Here is an 18,839-nt window from a genome sequence, read left to right on the forward strand (position 1 = left end):
TTGAAAACTCCACTGCCATCTCTCCTAAACACCTCCATGCCTGCACAGTTACGTCCTCTGGACCAACAACCTTTGCACTCTTCATCCTCTTCATAGCGGCCCTCACTTCCTCCTTGCTAATCCAACCTCACTTCCTAATTTCATTTCATGTACTTGTGTACATGAAATTAAACGAAATATTGTTTCCACCCAGCCACAGCAGTGCAATCCAAAGACAAAAACACATCTAAAAACTACAAGAACACTTATCAAACTACAAAAAATCACTGTCCAAGAGAACAAACGCCAGGATGACTGTCAAAACTGCCGATCTTTAGCTTAGCCTGCCTCGCTTCCACGTGCTGTCAGACCGCCCGTGGTGTTTCCTCCTCGGGTGCAGCTCCAGGCGGGCTCGTAGTCCCTCAGCCCACTGGATGCAGCAGACCAGGCTCTCCTAGCCGATCCAACAACAGCTCTCCCAGCCAGACACCATCGACACACCACTCCACACAATGGCACCAAAAACACAGCCAATGCTTGGCAAGGCCGCCACCAGACCACCCTTGGTCTTATCAGAACTGCCGGTGTGCATGGGCTAGCAGTTAGCTTAGCCTGCCCTGCTTCCGCTTCCTGTCAGACCGCCCTCAGCGTTTCCTCTTTGGGAACAGCTCTGGGCAAGGCTGAGGTCCCTGGACCCACAGGATGCAGCAGACCAAGCTGTCCCAGCCAATCAAGCGCCACCTCTCCCAGCCATCAAATGAAGACACAAACTTACACGCAGACATACTAGACAAAGACACTGCATGGACGTTACTGGGTGAGGCCGCCGCAAACATAAGTTCGCGCCGCCAACTTCCCACACCGGTACTGGGTGGGCCGCTGTATTCTTTTTTTATTCACGTTTTACACAACGTCCCAACTTCATTGGAATTGGGGTTTGTACACTGAATAACAGAAATGAATTGGCCAGCAGTTGCAGACATGGATATAAGCATCTATTTTAAAATTATAATAAATCATGCCAATAGACAAATACCATTACCCTTGTATGCCCCCCCCCACTGAACAGTTAGCAATCACATGCTTTTTGATTTTGAATGTAGGCACCTCTCCCTTCCCCATTGGATGTTGTGCACATGATGTACATGACAAGGCAGTTAATATGTTATGTTCTTTCCTGTGTAACTTTATTGACAGCTAATGATTGCTTACGGCATGAAACAGGCTTCTACTGTCTCATAAAGAATTTACTTGAATCACTGGATTATATATATACACACACACACACACACACACACACACACACAAACTATATAAATATGTAAAATCTGCTCCACAAGAACATCTTTAAAGCTAAATGGTGCTTACAGCAAAACCTTGGTCATCTTTAGTGTTGAGCCTGGACACAGAAGCAGCTACAAGGGCTTTTGTGATGAATCTCAAGATGCATACTGGCTCATAGAAAAAATGTATTCACCACTATTATTACTATTAATCGGCACTTCAGTAAAGGACAGCTAAAAGTCCATAGTCGACATCTAGTCCTCACATCACTATCTAATTTATTTATGCAGTAATCAATGCCAGTGCCAAATTCAGTTTTGGTCAGGAGCTAGTGCTTATTTTTCAATTTTTCATGGCATGACTTTCCTAAACCATTTATCGCCAACCCCTAATTCCTCCACTAAACATGGTTGAAAGTCTTACGATGTTAGGGAGAAAATGAAATTCAAAATTTTTTGGCAGAATTGCAATTTTCTGTTCAGCAGTTTACAGCAAAAATAGAGTATCATGTAGTGATTCCAGAACATATTCCAAAAATTTGCAAAGAATTTGTAGGTGCCCTGACACTACTGGCAAGTGTTTGAAATTTTAACTGTGGTCCTCATATTTCAGCTGGTCACTCTACCTACTCTCAGCAACTATGTTTATATTCCATGAGGGATAATTTTTATTCTTTCAGATATTCATCCTTGTTTTGTTTTTCTCCTCAGACTCATGGAGAGAGTTTGGACTCAACGGACAGACTCAACAACAATTTTCAAGATAATGATGTCAGAGCCACGCCTGAGAATGAGACTGAGGCAACAGGTTCCATACAACTGGCTGACGAGAAGGAACACTCTGATGAAACCTATTTTAAAATTGATGGAATATGTGAGGATATGTCAAATTTAGTTACTCCGCAGGGGATCCTCTTGGGGACAAGTGGAATTGCATGTGTGCAAGGGTCCTGCACTGAAAAGACAGAAATTAGAGATTGCAGCGAAAATCAGGGAAATGCAGAAATTGAAGTTAAGCAGAAGACTGATATTGATGACTCGACTAAAATGCTGACAGACAAACATGAGGATTCTAACTATGAATGTGCTCCCCTGGTTCATCCTGGTGAATGTGATGAAAATGACTCAAGAAGACAAAAAGACAGCTTTGAGTCCTGTCCAATGAAAATAAATGAAAGTGGTTCTACAAATCAAGAAGCAGATACAGCCCATAAAATATATTTTTTGAAAAGCACCACACAGCCAACTGAGGAGGAACCTAAAGCACTCTTTCCGGACAGAGATGAAAATATTGATGGGGATAAAATGGATGATCCAGTGCACGCACACACTCAATTGAATGATGCACCATTGCCTCATGTCAGAGAAAACCCTGCTGCAGAGGTCAAAGAGAGAGTGTTACTAACTGAGCAGCCACTTCTGTTGGACAGTGAAAATGTTAATTGCCCTTCACCATTGAAGGGCCACTATCCAAATGATAACACCGTAATAGTCGAGGATGCCATTTCTGCCCAAAAATCCAACCTTGCACCAGACAGTCCCTCACATCAGGAGCATGGTGACAATCAGTCTGCCGACAAGGCAGCTTCAGAAATGAGTAAAATTTATGTAAAAGGTGAGATATTCTCTACGGACAAAGCATTTCCAATTTGCTTTGAGCATCTGACACTTGCACATTTGAGCACGTGTCCGAAAGAAATGCCACATATTGAAGAAAATCCCTGCTGTGAAGATGAGCTGCACATAGAAACGCACAATACTGCTGAAGAAAGTAGCAAAAAGCCACCATCCCATGCGGACACAATGCTATCGGTTGTTGATGGTGATTTCGACCAGCTGAGATTCTCAAACATATGCAAGTCAGATGACAAATGCCCTACCCCAACTATGGATGAGGAACCATATGATTACATCCCTTGTAGTTATACTTGTGGTCATGAGGTTCACGAAAGCTTTGCTGGGGAACATCACAGTAGAGGCTCAACACCTACACATGATGAGGTACCCCTTGCACAGAGAAACGGTCACAGCTCAAGAATTAATAGTGGGCCTAACCCTCACGGTGAGCTTCCTTTTGGAGTAGAAGATTGTTATCCCAGCACTGAACTCCAGACTCTCTGTGATCTCAGTGCCACAAATGACCCTTTCAGTAAATCCAGTCAGTTTGAAACAACTGACCAACACCTTTCTTTGGATCAGCGACCCTGCCCCAAATCCATCGCCATAGACTTGTTCCGAAGCCGCATCTCGACTTATCACAGCAAGGTAGAGAAAAGAAGATCTTGGGCTCATGGTGTGCCTTTGGGCTCTGCAAAACAAAAACAACGAAGAAAGTCATCACATCACCTCTTCAAAACACCTCTTAAAGGTCCATTTTTGTCAGAGGAAATGCTGCCCCTCAATCAGTTATGGCCTAAGGAAACAGGAATTCCTGAGCATTCCTCTGACAGAACAGATGACTTCCAGAACTCCTCTTCTGTGCAAGACTCTTGTCACTTTTGCAACAAAGTCTGTCATCCTACTGAGTGTTCTCAAGCTACACATCCAAGTGTGGACCAAGATAGACATAAAAAAACATACCAGTGCAGTTTTGGTTCTGAGACCAATGCAGCCCAGCACCCCTTCCTGGCTGTGAAAAAATCCAAAAGTGATGAAAGTCAAGCAGGTCACATCTGCAAAGAGGAGCACATTGATACCACTATAATTTACAATAGACCTGGTGATAAACGAGCCAAAATCCCCATCATTACATGCTCTACGCCTGATTCCACACTTGCTGAGGAACTGACAGAACGTTCCAAAGAAATTTTTGACAACTCAAGTGATAATGAGCAAGAACTCGATTTTTCTTCAAGGGCATATTGGGAATCAGAGAATCCAGGTGTTCACTCATTTAATTTGGAAAAGGCAACTCGTTGCCGTTTAAATTCTTTCAGACAACTATATCGAGAACATAAAATGTTGAATTCAAGCAAAACTCCTTTATCTCGCTCCATGAAGTACCTTAGATCTGGAGAGGGCTCTGTCAGGACTAGTGACAAAAAACATGAGATGAAATCTTGCCAACATGAGAAAAAAGGGCAAACAACTCATGACAGGATTGAAACAGACACGGAAGATCACTCTGCTGCTCTATTTTCATCCTGGGTTTCAGACTACAATGGAAATCGAGAAAAAGATGATACGAGTTCATTTCTTGGTCCTTCATCAGTTTCAATCCAATGTACAGTCTCTAACACTGGCAGAAAGGTATCACAGTCTTTAGTTGAGAGAATCTCCCAGAGGTGCCTAAAATCTGATCCCATTTTATCTACCATGGAACAAGAATACCTAATCTTTTCAGAACAAGTTAAACAGCTTGTGAAAAGGAGTAGAAGAGAAAACTTTCAGAAGAAGAGTATAAGGGGAAATCACTACCACCAAGTCGACAGCCATAGGAAGTCCAGATTTTCTGGCCCAACCCCCTTGACTGTATGCTTTTCCAGCCTACATGAGCAACAGGATCACCTTGAGGCCCTGCCGTCTCTTGCTGGTCAAAGATTCAAGGTATACATGCCTGAGAAGAAAAATGAGACAGGAAGCACAAAGAGGGAGAGCACCATGAATCTTCATGAATTGTCCTGTGCAAAAGGTGGTACTGTGGCACATGTCGCAGTGTCTGGTATGACTGCAGAATGTGCCAGGTCGTGCAAGGTCATGATGGATGATGTCTATACTGGGAGAACGCTCCCTCTCAAATTTCTGGGCTCTGAAGTGGATGAGTGTTCCTCAAAGTCAGATCCGAACAGCTGTGTTGACTTTAGTGGTCAGCTAACAAGAGAAATGTATGACAGCCTGCACAGTAATCCGAATTTGGTCAGGAGACAGTCCTGTAAACCCAAATTCAGGTTCTACATATTGATGACATCAGACGACCCCTTCTTTGACAAAACAAAGGTAAAAAGTAAATCGGGATCTACAGTATTTAACAGCCATGTTTAGCAAGTTCATATTGTTACATCTATATAATTTGTTCAGCTATAGTTTAGTTTGGTTTAGTGGTTAGCAGTGTTGCCTTAGAGTGAGAGGGCCCACGGTTCAACATTGGCCCATGTGTGCAGTTAGCATTTTTTCCTATGCTGGCATGGATTTCTTCTAGATCTTCTGGTTTCCATATAGAATCGAAAGACGAATGTCGGGTAAATTCGAAAATTCTTGCTCATAGTGCAATGTGAGTGATTGTACAATGTAAGGGCCCTGTTTGGATTGATAACCTATTCAGGGCAACTCCCTGCCTTCCACTAAGTGCCTACTGGTAGGCTCCAGTCATCCTGCATCTCTTGAGTTGGATTACATGGGTAGAGAAAGAATGTTCAGTGATCAAAGAAGGTTGAATCAGTTCATCTGCATACAACGTTTATTGACATTTGTTTTATCACTCAACTAAGTGACATCTTCAGTCTAAACTGACTGCACGTATCCCTACCCCTTATAAACAATACAGTACAATACAGTTGCATAATGACCGAACCAATGACCAGTTTCACATGCAAATATGGGTGTGACCATAAACTAGAGTTTCAATAGCCATGTGTACTGTTCACAGAAGATTAGGGAACGTTGCAATCAAAGCACTGTGAGATGGCGACAGATGCACAACGACCGAAACCAACGAGCAGTTTTGTATGCGAATAGGCATGACCGTTAACTAGAGTTTAAATGGCCATGTGTACTATTCACAGAGGATTTGGGAATGGTTGCAATCACAGCATTGTAAGATGGCGACAGATGTACTCTTAGCCCCCCGCCGCCCCTCAGTTTCAGGGATGGTTCCCTCTTCATATAGATGGCCTCTTTGACTCCCCGCTCAAACAATCATTCCTCCCTATCAAGGATGTGCAAATCCTCATCCTTGAAAGAGTGGTCACTGGGCCTGGAGATGTCAAAGAAGGTGGAATCAGTTCATCTGGATACAACGTTCATTGACAGATACGTTTCATCATTCAACTGAGTGACATCTTCAGTCTAAACTGACTGCAGGTATCACCCCCCCCCTTAGAAATAACATAATACAATACAGTGCCTAACGACCGAAACCAACAACCAGTTTCATATGCAAATATGGGTGTGACCATTGTTTTGCATTTGCATATGAAACTGGTCGTTGGTTTCGGTCGTTAGGCACTGTATTGTACATCCATCCGATTACTGAGACAGGGTGAAACTTTTGTCTGCAGTTGCTCCGCTTACGGGTCCGTGATTTTGTTTTTTCGGATCACTGATTCCGTGGCTGTGATCAGTTCCACTAGTGGAACTTCCCTCGGTGTGACAGCAAAATTCAGCCTCTTAGCAAGGAAATTGCGGTCTCGGTTGTTGAGTTCATGTCGAACTGACGTTATGCTCTTTGTTGTGTGGGAGGGGGAGAGAGACGGAAAAACTAATGCTACGGAGAGTAAAATGAACTAGTTCAAGTTCATTATTTTGAATTTTACACCAAGTTCACATTCATTTCTTCTTCTTTTTTTTAATGAGCTGCTTCGAGCTCCAAGAGCCTCCCCCTACCCATCCATCCCCAACCTTACAATCATTTCCACCAGTGCATAAGTAACAATGTGTCACTGATAGGATTTCGGCATTATTATTACATTTACTATGTCAACAATGTGTTACCACCCGACCTCATCATCTGGGATTAACGATGTTGTATATGACATCAAAATATGTTGTACACTAGAAGAACCCCGCTACAATGTAGCGGTTTGGTTATCCACCTGTCTTCATCCTGCCAGCTAACCGCCTCCCCCCTGCCCCTAAACCCCCCCCCCACTCCAACTCCCTCCCCCACAAGATGCTCAGAATCATCTGAAATGCTGAGAAAAGTGGTTTTTAGCCATTTTTAGAAAATGCATATTTTGCATAATTATGCATAGTTATTATAATAATTTTAATTTTCTGCTATTTTCCTGGTCCTCTCTGGAACAATACCTACCACCTCCAAAAAAAAATGAGGATCATAAGTGCATTTTTGCAAAAATGCATATTTTGCATAATGCCAAACCATTTCTAAGTCCCAGAAACATTTTTTTATATAGGTGAAAAAAAATCAAAGATGCTCAGAATCATCTGAAATGCCGAGAAAAGTGGTTTTTAGCCAGTTTTAGAAAAATGCATATTTTGCATATTTATGCATAATTGTGCATCATTTTGATTTTCTGGGATTTTTCCCTTACTCTCTGAGACAATACCTACCACCTCCGAAAAGAATTAGGATCATAAGTGCTTTAGTTTTCGGTCCCGCTATCTACACTAACTAACACACACACTCATTACGAAAATATAGATGATACCAGGTTTAATGACCGCCGCTCTTTTAGTGCGTTCATGCACAATACTGACGATAACACTCTGTATGTAACTAAAATATCATACATTAGCTTTTTTCTTTTAGCCTAGTTACATTTGAAGGTTAAGCACAGCAGTGGAAATTGTGTTCTTTGTTTGAACACAATTGTCGGGTTCATGTCAGACCAACGTCATGCTCTTTGGTGTGTGTGTGTGGGAGGGGGAGAGAGACGGAGAAACTAACATTACGGAGTGAGTTTTGTAACCAACGTTATGGCATGTTTTTCTTACCAACCAAGTGGGTTTGATGGCATCTGGCATGCTCCTCTTACCTTAGAAAAGTGGTCCGACTCCTCGGTGCGTATCTTCTGCGTCTGTGTTGTTAGAGTGAGTGTTGTGCTGTGCTTCGGGAGAGTGACGGCTGCGTCGGAGGTGCGCGTGTTGCACAGTGGACTTTTTTTTAATCAGCTGGCCGATAAAAAAATATGCCGATAATGATGATATGAAAAATGACGAATAACTAAGCCGATGGTCAGCCTTACCGATATTTGGTCGATCCCTACTGTATTGTGTATAAGGGGTGGGGATACCTGCAGTCAGTTTAGACTGAAGATGTCATTTAGTTGAGTAATGAAACATATCTGTCAATAAACATATCCACAACCTTTGATTTTCTTACCTGGATTATTGAGCATGCGTCAAGACAATATTCAGTGATGTGCCATTGACTGCCCAAGTTAACAGAAATTTAATTTAAATATGTAGAAGCATGCTCCATCATCTCGACATGACTTATAAACTTGTTGCTTCAACCAAAGTGGGACATTTCCATTTATTGTAGGAGAGTTATCAAAACAATTAATACTCCCATATCATCTCATACAAATGTTGAACTCATGTGCATTTGACACAAGTCACTAGATGGTAATGGCATTAAGTGAATACTTTCGTTAAGTGAAGTTTTATTTTTGTCACTTGCATGTTACATTAAAGGTAAATGCACATACCATGGGGGGCATGTCTCATACTAGTTTGGAAAGTTTTGCAAGCTCGTTTAAGTTTGCAAAAATGCCACACAGTCTGCTTTGTCATAGAAAACAGTCCTCTTGAAGCCCCTTAACAACTTAAAATACAGTTCCTTTTTTTTTTTTTTTTTTACAATTGTTTGAAAAATTATACAAATTGAAACAAGCCCATGTGCAGATCTAAATTATGTTAATTAATTTGTGTAGCTGCTACCTGCCAGTCCTTGTATAAATCGATCAAAAGTGGGGAAGCAATATGTATTGTATAAAATGAGCAAAATTAGTTGTATAACTTTGCTCATGCATTGGGCAGAAATAGAAAGGATTTTATTTCAGTAAGAATAATTTCACCCTGACATTCCACAGACCCAGTTGGAGGCAGAGGGCCATACCGAGGTACAACCATCCCAGTTCTTCTTGGGCAAGGACAGCGTTTTGTCATCTCTACTCATCATCCTCAGGAACCAGGACATTTCAGAGCACATTTGTAAGGTAAAACTGCAGCCCTTTTGAAGATCCTGAAAGCACTGCGGTAACATAGGCAGGAGCAACACAACTATTACAATTTGCTGTCATCTAGAACAGCGTTTCTCAAACCCCTCCTGGAGGACCACTTGTCCTGCATGTTTTAGATCTCTCCCTGCTCCAACACAGCTGATTCAACTGATCAACGCGTTATGAGCTCCCGAAGCTGCCTAATAACAAAACTGATCATTTAAATCAGCTGTATTTGGAGCAGGGCGAGATCTAAAACATGCAGGACAAGTGGTCCTCCAGGAGAAGTTTGAGAAACGCTGATCTAGAATGTACAGTGCATCTGGAAAGTATTCACACCCCTTTACTTTCCCCACATTTTGTTTGTTACAGCCTTATTCCCAAATGGATTAAATTCCTTTTTGTTCTCATTAATCTACACACAATACCGCATAATGACAAAGTGAAAAAGGTTTTGTAGAAATTTTTCAAATTTATTAAAGATAAAAAACTGAAATATTGCATGTACGTAAGTATTCACACTCTTGGCTATGACACTCAAAATTGAGCTCAGGTTCATCCTGTTTCCACTGATCATCCTTGAGATGTTTCTACATCTTGATCGGAGTCCACCTGTAGTAAATTCAATTGATTGGACATGATTTGGAAAGGCACACACCTGTCTATATAAGGTCCCACTGTTGACTGTGCATGTCAGAGCAGAAACCAAGCCATGAAGTCAAAGTCTGTGGACCTCCGAGACAGGATTGTATCGAGGCACAGATCTGGGGAAGAGTACAAAAAATTCTACAGCTTTGAAGGTCCCGAAGAGCACAGTGGTCTCGATCATTCGTAAATGGAAGAAGTTTGGATCCACCAGGACTCTTCCTAGAGCTGGCCGCCCAGCCAAACTGAGCAATCGAGGGAGAAGGGCCTTGGTCAGGGAGGTGACCAAGAACCCGATGGTCACTCTGACAGAGCTCCAGCGTTCCTCTGTGGAGATGGGAGAACCTTCCAGAAGGACAACCATCTCTGCAGCACTCTACCAGTCAGGCCTTTATGGTAGAGTGGCCAGACGGAAGCCTCTGCTCAGTAAAAAGCACATGACAGCCCGCTTGGAGTTTGCCAGAAAGCACCTAAAGGACTCTCAGACCATGAGAAACAAGATTCTTTGGTCTGATGAAACCAAGATTGAACTCTTTGGCTTGAATGCCAAACGTCACGTCTGGAGGAAACCAGGCACCTCTCATCACCTTGCTAATACCATCCCTACAGTGAAGCATGGTGGTGGCAGCATCATGCTGTGGGGATGTTTTTCAGCGGCAGGAACTGGGAGACTAGTCAGAATCAAGGAAAAGATGAATGGAGCAAAGTACAGAGAGATCCTTGATGAAAACTTGCTCCAGAGTGCTCAGGACCTCAGACTGGGGCGAAGGTTTACCTTTCAACACGACAACGACCCTAAGCAAACAACCAAGACAACAAAGGAGTGGCTTCGGGACAAGTCTGTGAATGTCCTTGAGTGGCCCAGCCAGAGCCCAGACTTGAACCCCATTGAACATCTCTGGAAAGACCTGAAAATAGCTGTGTAGCGACGCTCCCCATCTAACCTTACAGAGCTCGAGAGGATCTGCAGAGAAGAATGGGAGAAATACCCCAAATATAGGTGTGCCAAGCTTGTAGCTTCATACCCAAGAAGACTTAAGGCTGTAATCGCTGCCAAGGGTGCCTCAACCAAGTACTGAGTAAAGGGTGTGAATACTTATGTACATGCAATATTTCAGTTTTTTATTTTTAATAAATTAGCAAAAATTTCTACAAAACCTTTTTCACTTTGTCATTGTGGGGTATTGTATGTAGATTGATGAGAAAAAAAAGGAATTTAATCCATTTTGGAATAAGGCTGTAACATAACAAAATGTGGGGAAAGTGAAGGGGTGTGAATACTTTCCGGATGCACTGTACATCTCAGTTCATGCCTCAAATGCTTTCTTTGTTTTCCCAGATCCCTCACTTGCTGGAGCTGAAGAAGTTGCAAAGCGCAGTGTTTGCCGGGATTGACCAACCTGAAGATATAATTAACCTCACTTATCAAGAACTTTTCAAATCGGGTGGCTTCATTATGGTTGAGGAAGCAGTAATGGAAATGCTCTGTCTTGGTATAATATTTTAATATTACTGGATATCAGTTTTGAGTTGGTGAAGATCTTGTCACACAGCAGCCCTTTGATCTGCCAGACTGTCACGCATGACCTGACCTTTGCATAATCCTCTTTCAAGGTGACATGAAAAAACTATGCCAAATCTTGGTGGAGTTGAGCAAAAATGGGCGGTGGAAGTGGGTTTTGCACTACAAAGACATCCGTCTGTTGAAAGAAAATGCAAGGTAAGCGTAAATGTAGAAAAATTGCAAAAACATCGTTTCAACAATGTTCCCAAACAGTACTGAAACTTGTTCTTAAAGATGCTATAGAAATCTGTGATGTCACACTTTTTGAAAGTACATCTTCAACTTCACTAAACGGCCATTATTTTTATATTTATTTGTGAATTATAGGTATAGGAAATTGAGAAAAGGTTGGTAAAATAACCAAATTTCTATCCCTGTCTCAAGGTTGAGCACCGAAGCAAAGGCAAAGAAGCAGTTTGTGGACTGCTGCCAAGAAAATGGAATAGTGGAGGTGTTGCCCTACCATGATTGTGACTGTAGGTCAAGGGATCAATCCAGCTACCTCAAATGTCTGATCCACTTGCAGACCCAGAATATATCGGCGCGATTCCACGTTTTCATTAGTGGTGAGATGTTAAAGCAGTATTTGAACACTGACACCTAAGAGCTACCCTGACAGGTCTAAACCCATTGAAGATGTAGTTTGTACAGTTGTAACTGCATTCACTTTTTATAGTTTCTCATTTGGCAGACATTTTTATCCAAAGCGCCTTTCAAGGACTGTCAGCAAATGGCAGGCTACTGCCATAACAAGCATATCCATGTATAAAACCTACAGGCATCTCGAATCGCAGTCATATCATACCCAAGAGTCTTCATAATTTCTAATACAATTAAGTGTGTGTAATGGGATGATTATGAATATTGATACAATTAATAACAACATTTTCTCCTTACAGATACAACAGCTGACAGTGCATTTGGGAGAAGTGGAATTTTCACATTAAGTGTAAAATCTTTCCTGGTCTTGTCTCAGAGTAACATACTCATGACCCGTCGACCCAGTTATGCAACACAGCCATAAACTTGGATTATACATGAAAACCTCCTTTAAATGACAGAAATTCAACCCCTTGTAAGTGTTTGTCTTAAGTCCATCCAAAAGTTTTGGTTTTTTTTTTTATTTATATGAAATGGTTTTTTGTTTTTTTTTGTTAAATTTTGTAAGACATTTGTAAATTTACCAAGTTAGTATGGATCATTACAGTGATTAGTCCGTTGGCTAATTTTTATATTTGATTTTGTATTTTTTTATATTCTGTTCTAAGAATACATTAGTATTGCACATCTGATTTAGAGAGGTAGTGTACATCCTAAGTAAGTGAGACAGCTTGACAAGAAGGGGCTATTTACCAAATGTCATGTTTACATAATAAGGGTACATTATTGCACCGTGCTTTTAAGTGTTCCTGAGAGGGATGGCCTGTGGGGAAATACTTTCTGTGTCTGGCGGTTTTGGTGCAAATTGCGCTGCAGCACTTGCAAGAGGGTTGGAGTTCAAACAGACTGTGTCAAGGCTGTGGTTGTGGGGGGGGGGTCTGTGCTGATTCTGCCCACCTGTTTCAGGGCTCTAGAGGTGTAAATTGGTATATGTAAATGCAAATAAAACATACTTTATCTGAATTTCAAACCGTGAATCTTCATTTTTCAGATTCTGCAAGGTTCTGCGTTCTATGTACTCTCATGTTCCATTCGTCAAGTCTCAACCTTTTAGATTAGTTTTAGAAGCCAGCTTCCGTAGCCGCGCTGCTCCACCCACTCTCTGCCGATCCGGTTGGCGCCCCGACCGACCAGAGGAGGCGCTAGTGCAGCGACCAGGACAAATGCCCGCGTCCGACTTCCCGCCCGCAGACGCGGCCAACCGTGTCTGTAGCGACGCCCGACCAAGCCGGAGGTAACACGGGGATTCGACCCGGTGATCCCCGTTTTGGTCAACGTAAAACCAACGTTTCAGCGATGACGTCACTCACGGCCTAGAGCTCAGTTTTCTAAAGATTCAACTCGGTCGCAGTTGATACATTTCTATCTAGTGTGGATACAGACTTGATAGAACGCAGAGTTTGAGAGATGATTTACCTTGCGATGTTTTGTGAGTGTGACGTTGACGCTGTTCAAGCGCCCACAGTGGCCATCGTCACAGTGGCCTGCCTTTCTCTCAGACTCGAGTGCCTTTGAGTCTTCTAGAGCAGTGGTTCTCAACCTTTTTGGGGTCCTGGACCCCCTGCGTATTTTTGATCTACCCTGAGGACCCCTCCACCTGATCTTGGGGGAGGGGGGTTGCAATTTGATAGAAACAGTAGAAACTGCATTTTAAATTGCATTATAGCATTTATTCACTCTTTGGGGCAAAAATAAGAGCTTTCAGTTGTAACTTAGATATAGTTAACAAAACAGAATTTTTATGCAGTAACTTTCAGATATATGTAACAAAACAGAATATGTATTCAGTAACTTTCAGATATATGTAACAAAACAGAATATGTATTCAGTAACTTTCAGATATATGTAACAACAGAATTTTTATGCAGTAACTTTTAACAATGCAAACGGGAGCGAGATCTCTTATTAAAATACAATAAATTACACTTGTGAAACAGATGTAATTAGAGAAAAAAGTCCTGTTACCCTTTATAGTTTAGGTAGATAAAGGTCTCAGTCACATTTGAGTAAAATAATTCTATTTCTATAAATGTCATAGGATCTTTTTTTTAAAGATATTTTATTTTCACGGACCCCTTGCAATTACACCACGGACCACTAGGGGTCCGCGGACCCCCGGTTGAGAAACACTGTTCTAGAGCAGCAGCAGCAGCAGCAGCACAGAACTTGATGCAGTGAGCGCTGCATTAAACAACCAGTATAGGCATCTAAAAGACATAGAATAGAATCACTTTAGTTTTCCGAACAGAACGTCATATGAAGTATCCAGTTTGAAGCAGATAGACAAAATATAATAACCGGGCCAGGCGGGTGTGGAGACACTCATGTATAACCGGTTATTTTCTTGCCCGGTGCGGGATTCGATACGGGGTGTACTGCACCACTAGGCGACATCACGAACCGCTCGGCTAAAAGGTCGGATCCGTTAGCTAGGGGCTAACGTGTCTTATTAGTAGTTTACACTCATAAGTCCCTGGTTGAGCGCCACCGTGTTGGAGTTCTCCCCGGGGAATGAGATGGTCGCCTCTATACGACTGTGAGTCGCAGGGGGGGAGGCTCTGACTGTTGTGTGTGCTTATGCACTGAATAGCAGTTTGGAGCAAGTGCGCCGGAATCATTTCAGAAGTGTGTGTGTGTGTGGGGGGGGCAACAATGATATATATGCGTGTGTAGGGGGTGTACTGTATAGTGCTCTTAAGAGCGGACCGGAGCGCAGCACCGTATGCCTGTATTTGCGGCTTTAATACTGTAGCACTTGTGCCCCCTACTGGCAATGAAAGGGCAGTGCCCTGAGTTCGTATATATATTGTAACGTTCATGGACAAGTAGACTCGTTGGTCCTTGACTAACGGGTCGGACCCTTTAGTCCAGTGTTTCTCAACCGGGGGTCCGCGGACCCCTAGTGGTCCGTGGTGTAATTGCAAGGGGTCCGTGGAAATAAAATATCTTTAAAAAAAAGATCCTATGACATTTATAGAAATAGGATTATTTTACTCAAATGTGACTGAGACCTTTATCTACCTAAACTATAAAGGGTAACAGGACTTTTTTCTCTAATTACATCTGTTTCACAAGTGTAATTTATTGTATTTTAATAAGAGATCTCGCTCCCGTTTGCATTGGTAAAAGTTACTGCATAAAAATGCTGTTGTTACATATATCTGAAAGTTACTGAATACATATTCTGTTTTGTTACATATATCTGAAAGTTACTGAATACATATTCTGTTTTGTTACATATATCTGAAAGTTACTGAATACATATTCTGTTTTGTTACATATATCTGAAAGTTACTGAATACATATTCTGTTTTGTTACATATATCTGAAAGTTACTGCATAAGAATTCTGTTTTGTTACATATATCTGAAAGTTACTGAATACATATTCTGTTTTGTTACATATATCTGAAAGTTACTGAATACATATTCTGTGTTGTTACATATATCTGAAAGTTACTGCATAAGAATTCTGTTTTGTTACATATATCTGAAAGTTACTGCATAAGAATTCTGTTTTGTTAACTATATCTAAGTTACAACTGAAAGCTCTTATTTTTGCCCCAAAGAGTGAATAAATGCTGTAATGCAATTTAAAATGCAGTTTCTACTGTTTCTATCAAATTGCAACCCCCCTCCCCCAAGATCAGGTGGAGGGGTCCTCAGGGTAGATCAAAAAATACGCAGGGGGTCCAGGACCCCAAAAAGGTGGAAAACCACTGCTTTAGTCGACTGGTTAACGTTGTCGCTCGCGGAGCGGGAGACACGGGTTCGCGTCCCGGCTGTGGCGACGATCTCCCAGACTGCCCCCCCCCTAATTCGCTACGTTGGTATCAGAAGTGGGATGGTGAGACCGCGAGGTCATCGGAAGCGCGGACGTACAGCGCGAGATGGCACTCGAACAGAGGACAGTGCTGCTGCGCGAGGCGGCGGAATCCCCGCGGTGGAAAGGAGACAGAAAGAGGAGGAGAAGAGAGCAGTAAGTCAAACGAAACAACAAAAAGAGATAGACGAAGTGGACAGGCTAAAAAGGAAAATTGGCATAAAGAAGCATAAGTTTAAGGCCAATTGCTGAAATCGGTGGAAAGCAACCGATACTGTATGGAAATGGTGGCACTAATAGGAAACATAGGACCATTTGAAGAAAACACAGAGCAGTGGAGCGCATTTCTACGTGCCCACAAGATTAATGGGGAGGTAGTAGTGCCAAACTTCTTGAGTGTTACGGGAGGAAAACAATTCAACCTGCTGCGCAGTTCAGTGCACCCTGACAAGCCAGCGGACAAATCATATGATGAAATTGTCCAAATACTGGGAAATCGCTACTCTCCTAAGCCACTGATCGTCGCAGAGCGGTTCAGATTCCATAAAAGGAACCAGCAAGAGGGGGAATCTGTCTCACAATTCGTAGCTGCACCGAAACGGTTATCGGAACATTGTGAATTTGGACGTGTGCTCAATTACGCCACACGTGACAGATTGGTGTGTGGCCTACGTTGTGGGTCCATCCAGAAACGACTACTTTCTGGGGCTGATTTGACACTGGAAAAGGCCATAACGATAAGCACATCAATCGATCGGCATTGATGTAAACGCGACATTAGTGTAAACTACTAATAAGACACGTTAGTCCCTAGCTAACGGGTCTTGTCTTTTAGCCGAGCGGTTAGTGACGTCGCCTTGTGGTGCAGTACACACACGTATCGAATCCCGCACCGGGCAAGAAAATAACCGGTTACATTAGTGAGCCTTATTTTGAAACCTGTATTCAGCTGTGCTGTGTGAATACCTTAGGATGACATTGTTGTAAGCCGTGTGCTGTCTGCTTGGGTGGTCTTCCATGAACAACTGTTGCCACAGTGGGACGACCACGGATCGCGGGTCAGACTGTTAACTTTGGAGTCGACTGGTTAACGTAGTCGCCCGTGGTGCGGGAAACTTGGGTTCGCGTCCCGGTTGGGGTGGTCCCTGCTCCCCCCCGGATTCGCTACAATAGTCTGGAGTCATACACTGCTTTGGGAGGATTTAATCCATTGCTTCCTTGTCTTGTGATTTGTGAGTGAAATGGCAGTTCTTGGTCTATTGAACTGTATAGGCATACCTGCTCAGCTGGACTGGTTATTTAGCCTTTGACCAATAGGTGTGTAATTATGGTCTGGTGGATTTGACTTGCCAGCTTGACTGGAAGCTCAAAATAATCAAGGTGGGGTTTAATGGCTGGGGCGTGGTGTGTGTGTGTGTGTGTGTGGTGGGGGGAGGGGGTGTATGAGCTTCAGTGTCCAGGGGCCCCTGGGGGTACCAATCCAGCCTTGGTTTCAAGTGTGTTTTTTTTGATAGCAGTGAATGCTACAATACCTTAACTTAGGGGAAATTTGTACCAAACACCAAAGCAGCTTCTTTCCTCAAGCAACTGGGAACACAGATGAAATACAGCAGCTCACAATGAGTGTGTTGCTGGTCCGGACAGGACATGTCACGTGATTTACTTGCATTTAGCCAAAGACTGTGATCAGGCTCACTGTTGTACCGCCCCCCCCCCCTACAGTTTAAACCTGGGGATAAAAATGTGTCTTATTTGAGAATAAAATGGAAATATTAAATAACGTATTTCAAATACACAAACACAAGCTGTTAAATATTTTGTTACTTATTACATCTTGTTTTTTTTCTGTTCAGCAAAATCTCTCCACTACTACTTCCGGCTACTCCCGTTAGGGGGCGCCACATCGGATTTCCCCCCTGTCGTTCGCGTCTCCTGTCACACCAGCCACCTGCATGTCCTCCCTCACCACGTCCACATACACTACCGTTCAAAAGTTTGGGATCACCCAAACAATTTCGTGTTTTCCATGAAAAGTCACACTTATTCACCACCATATGTTGTGAAATGAATAGAAAATAGAGTCAAGACATTGACAAGGTTAGAAATAATGATTTTTATTTGAAATAAGATTTTTTTTACATCAAACTTTGCTTTCGTTAAAGAATCCTCCATTTGCAGCAATTACAGCATTGCAGACCTTTGGCATTCTAGCTGTTAATTTGTTGAGGTAATCTGGAGAAATTGCACCCCACGCTTCCAGAAGCAGCTCCCACAAGTTGGATTGGTTGGATGGGCACTTCTTTGAGCAGATTGAGTTTCTAGAGCATCACATTTGTGGGGTCAATTAAACGCTCAAAATGGCCAGAAAAAGAGAACTTTCATCTGAAACTCGACAGTCTATTCTTGTTCTTAGAAATGAAGGCTATTCCATGCGAGAAATTGCTAAGAAATTGAAGATTTCCTACACCGGTGTGTACTACTCCCTTCAGAGGACAGCACAAACAGGCTCTAACAGGTACTATTTAATGAAGATGCCAGTTGGGGACCTGTGAGGCGTCTGTTTCTCAAACTAGAGACTCTAATGTACTTATCTTCTTGCTCAGTTGTGCAACGCGGCCTCCCACTTCTTTTTCTACTCTGGTTAGAGCCTGTTTGTGCTGTCCTCTGAAGGGAGTAGTACACACCGGTGTAGGAAATCTTCAATTTCTTAGCAATTTCTCGCATGGAATAGCCTTCATTTCTAAGAACAAGAATAGACTGTCGAGTTTCAGATGAAAGTTCTCTTTTTCTGGCCATTTTGAGCGTTTAATTGACCCCACAAATGTGATGCTCCAGAAACTCAATCTGCTCAAAGAAGTGCCCATCCAACCAATCCAACTTGTGGGAGCTGCTTCTGGATGCGTGGGGTGCAATTTCTCCAGATTACCTCAACAAATTAACAGCTAGAATGCCAAAGGTCTGCAATGCTGTAATTGCTGCAAATGGAGGATTCTTTGACGAAAGCAAAGTTTGATGTAAAAAAAATCTTATTTCAAATACAAATCA

At 42.5% G+C, this 18,839-nt stretch overlaps 1 protein-coding gene across 1 annotated transcript in view; it reads left to right on the forward strand.

Annotated features, from left to right (window-relative positions):
• The window catches only part of tasor2 (transcription activation suppressor family member 2), a 53,416-nt gene extending 40,567 nt beyond the window's left edge, over window positions 1-12,849 (forward strand). The window contains exons 17-22 of the mRNA XM_056282603.1: window positions 1,974-5,198; window positions 8,975-9,100; window positions 11,088-11,241; window positions 11,363-11,468; window positions 11,697-11,878; window positions 12,212-12,849. Coding sequence (XP_056138578.1) covers window positions 1,974-5,198; window positions 8,975-9,100; window positions 11,088-11,241; window positions 11,363-11,468; window positions 11,697-11,878; window positions 12,212-12,336 — 3,918 coding nt within the window. The 3' untranslated portion in view covers window positions 12,337-12,849. The remainder of the gene's footprint in view (window positions 1-1,973; window positions 5,199-8,974; window positions 9,101-11,087; window positions 11,242-11,362; window positions 11,469-11,696; window positions 11,879-12,211) is intronic.
• Window positions 12,850-18,839: the final 5,990 nt, after the last annotated feature.

This window comes from Lampris incognitus, chromosome 6, assembly GCF_029633865.1.
Source record: "Lampris incognitus isolate fLamInc1 chromosome 6, fLamInc1.hap2, whole genome shotgun sequence".
Classification (NCBI taxonomy): domain Eukaryota; kingdom Metazoa; phylum Chordata; class Actinopteri; order Lampriformes; family Lampridae; genus Lampris; species Lampris incognitus.